Here is a 3,977-nt window from a genome sequence, read left to right as displayed (position 1 = left end):
TATTCTGTAACTTAAAAAAAAAAATGTTATAACATATTAACAAAATATTAAAAGTTAAAGGGACACTGAACCCAATTTTTTTCTTTCGTGATTCAGATAGAGCATTCAATTTTAAGCAACTTTCTAATTTACTCCTATTATCAAATTTTCTTCATTCTCTTTCTATCTTTATTTGGAAAATAAGACATCTAAGCTTTTTTTTTTTGGTTCAGAACTCTGGATAGCACTTTTTTATTGATGGATGACTGTATCCACCAATCAGAAAGAACAACCCAGGTTGTTCACCATAAATGGGCCGGCATCTAAAATTAAATTAGAAAGTTGCTTAAAATGTCATGCTCTATCTGAATCACGAAAGAAAAAAATTGGGTTCAGTGTCCCTTTAAAGGGAAAGTCTAGTCCAAAATAAACTTTCATGATTCAGATAGAGAATAATTTAAAACAATTTTTCAATTTACTTTTATCACTAATTTTGCTTTGTTCTCTTGGTATTCTTAGTTGTAAACTAAACCTAGGAGGTTCATATGCTAATTTCTAAGCCCATGAAGGCCGCCTCTTCTCTCAGGGCATTTTGATAGTTTTTCACCACTAGAGGGTGTTAGTTTATGTGTTTCATATAGATAACATTGAGCTCACGCACATGGAGGTGAGCCAGCTCTAAATGGCTAAAATGGATGTCTGTCAAAAAAACTGAAATAAGGGGGCAGTTTGCAGAGGCTTAGATACAAAGTAATCACAGAGTTAAAAAGTGTATTTATATAACTGTGTTGGTTGTGCTAAACTAGGGAATAAGTAATAAAGGGATTATCTATCTTTTTAAACAATAAAAATTCTGGTGTAGACTGTCCCTTTAATATAGCAGTTTACAAAAAAATGAATTATTTACTATCACTTCAAGGAACAGAAAACAAGATTTATTTATTTTTGTTCTTGGAAAAATGTTCATTTTATGCACCTTTATTCTTTGGATTATATAGATTATATTATATTAGATTATATTAGATTATATCTTTCTTCTTCTATAAGTTTTTTTAATTTGAAGAAAACCCTCATAAAGTTAATTTGAATGCTGCCTGTTTGCTAAAAAGAATAGGGCCCAGTTGAATACATAGGTATCAGGATCTACAAAAGCAATTTCCCAAAACAATTAATCAATATTTTTTTTTTCTGACAATATCCTAGTCTCTTTCTTTTTTTTTTTTTAAATAAAGCTTTTTCTTATTTACAAGCTTAATATCACAAACTGTATAACAAAAACTGTTCTTTGCTTCTCCAGTATGTTTTAATCAGTTTTAGAACTGCAGATATTCTGTTAAAATTGATCACCCAAGCATGTATTAAACAACAAAAGAGCCATACCGTTAAATACAGGTTCTCCAGAGCAGAAATGGAAGTTTCTTATGGCAGATCTATACTGATCTCAGGTTTTCATTGAGACCAGGAGAACCTAAAAGCTATTTTCTTGTATTCTTTATGTCTGTTTTATGTTACAAATCAATAAATGTAGAGGGTGATAGGAAAAATAAGAATAAACATGTTTCAAGTGATTATATACATTTCATCAGTTACTATAATGAAAAACACTTAAAGGGACAATCAAGTCAAAATAAACTTTCATTATTTAGATAGAGAATGCAGTTTTAAGACACTTTCCAATTTACTTTCATTATCAAATTTTGCACAGTCTTTTTATATGCACACTTTCTGGGGAACAAGATCCTACTAAGCATGTACACAAGCTCACAGAGTATATGTATACTAGTCTGTAATTGGCTGATGTCTGTCACATGATACAGGGGGCTGGAAAATGGGAGAAAAAATTAACTTGTCAGAAAAAAATCTACTGCTTATTTGAAATTCAGAGTAATTGTTATTGCATTGTCTTTTTATTGTGTACTTTTTATTAATGTAATTATTTTGCATTGAGTGGTCCTTAAGATTCTTATACATGCTTTGTGTTTACTATATATCGATGAACTATATTTCTGAAAGCAGTTTTCATATCGCTGTTTCTGAGACTGTATATAAAAGGATTTAATAATGGTGCAATAACAGCGTACATAACCGCAATCAATCTGTCTTGATCCATTGCGTAACTTGATTTAGGTCTCATATACATGAAAATAGCAGAACCAAAAAATATTGTGACAACTGTAAAGTGAGAAGAGCAAGTTGAGAATGCTTTCTTCCTCCCTGATGTTGATTGGATGGTTAATATAGTTTTAATTATATTTATGTAAGAGATCATTACTAGCAAACATGAACCAACAACAACAGCCCCACTTATGAAAAAAACAACCATTTCATTAATCCAGGTGTCTGTACACAACAGTTTTATTAAAGGTGGAATGTCACAAAAAAAGTGGTCAATTTTCTTTGCTCCGCAAAAGGAGGAAGTGAAGGTTAGAGTAGTGTGTGTTAGGGCATTCACTAAACCAATGATGTATGAGCCAGCTATAAGCTTTATGCACATTCCTCTGTTCATAATGATATTATATAAGAGGGGATTGCATATGGCATTATACCGATCGTAAGCCATAGCCGCGAGCATATAGCATTCAGTACTACCAAAAAGCAAAAAAGAAAACATTTGTATTGCACATCCTTGGAAAGAGATAGTTTCATTCTCCATCACTAAATTTGATAGCATTTTTGGAACAGTGGATGAAATGTAAAAAATCTCTAAGATTGAGAGGTTGGTAAGGTGGAAGTACATAGGAGTTTGGAGATTATGACTCAGTTTGTATGCAATAATTATACAGACATTTCCAATGATACTAATTGTATAAATTAGTAAGAAGACAATGAAAAGAAAAAGATAAAGCTCAGGATGATCAGAGAGTCCAATAAGAATAAAGTCTGTTGTTATGGTATAATTTACTTTTTTCATTTCATATGTGTTCCTGTAAGGAAAATAAATTAAAGATTCAGGAAAAGTAATGTAGTTAAGAAAACTATATATATTAAAAAGCCACAGACTGTTTATATCAAATATATAGTACAAATCACAAATATAAGGCAGCAATGCTTGGTTACAGAACCTGTGTTTTGAAAATGTCCTATTGCATCCTCTATTTGATTATTTGTGTGAACTCAGTAGGGTTACTATATCTATGACCAATGTACCAGTGCACTAGGGTATGCCATGTACAGCTGCAAGAGAAAGTTTGTGCACTATTTGTAATTACTTGGATTTCTGCATTGATTACTCATAGAATGTGGTCTAATCTTCATCTAAGTCACAATTATAGACAAACGCTATCTTCTCTTATGCATGGATTGTAGAGTTTACTAGAGATCTTTTGTTATTATTTTTGGGTTCTTTCTCAACCTGTTTCCGGATTGCCCATTGAACTCTTGGAGTGATTTTTGCAGGATGCCCACTTTTAGTGAGAGTAGTAACAGTCCTGAATTTTCTCCTTTTGTATACAATTTGTCTTACCAGCTAAGAGCTCATATCCATTGAGCCGTAATTTGGTTTGCGTGCGCCCATTATAACTAAATTTCGGCAACCGGAATCTGGCTGCTGAAAACATTATTGTGTCCCATACAAAGTATCAGAAGCTGCTAATCTTTAAATAATACCCGGTTTCCAATGCCAGCGCAAAACCGTTACTACACTGTCGGAGGCTGCAGATACTGTAACAAAAAATAACAGCTCAACTAGGTGTAAAACAGGAAAAAGTTGCTCTTTGAGACATTTTTCCCATTGAAATTTAACCCGACACGTCAAAAATCCTCTATCCGCCATCCCCCCCACATCGCAACTTATAAAAAACCTTTTAAACCCTAATCCGCCAAGTCCCACAATGCAAATGAGCTATTAAAACTATTAACCCCATACCGTCATGTTCCCATATCACAAAGTATCTATTTAATCTATTAACCCCTAAACCGCCATTAACCCACATTGCAATTAACTTAATAAATCTTTTAACCCCTAAACTGCCATTAACCCACATCGCAATTAACCTAAT

General features: G+C 32.7%; 1 protein-coding gene across 1 annotated transcript; it reads right to left on the bottom strand.

Annotated features, from left to right (window-relative positions):
* Positions 1-1,942: 1,942 nt before the first annotated feature.
* LOC128638852 (olfactory receptor 1020-like) lies at positions 1,943-2,890 on the bottom strand. The gene has a single exon (XM_053690986.1). It carries the CDS (start codon positions 2,888-2,890, stop codon positions 1,943-1,945), a length of 948 nt encoding a protein of 315 aa, XP_053546961.1.
* Between the last annotated feature and the right edge of the window lie 1,087 nt (positions 2,891-3,977).

This window comes from Bombina bombina, chromosome 8, assembly GCF_027579735.1.
Source record: "Bombina bombina isolate aBomBom1 chromosome 8, aBomBom1.pri, whole genome shotgun sequence".
Taxonomy (NCBI): Eukaryota; Metazoa; Chordata; class Amphibia; order Anura; family Bombinatoridae; genus Bombina; species Bombina bombina.
Note: the sequence above shows the minus strand (reverse complement) of the source record. Positions and strands in the feature narration are given on the sequence as shown.

Bases quoted from the DNA above. Each gene is read 5' to 3' on its own strand.
- LOC128638852 (XM_053690986.1), bottom strand. From the start codon at position 2,890: ATGAAAAAAGTAAATTATACCATAACAACAGACTTTATTCTTATTGGA.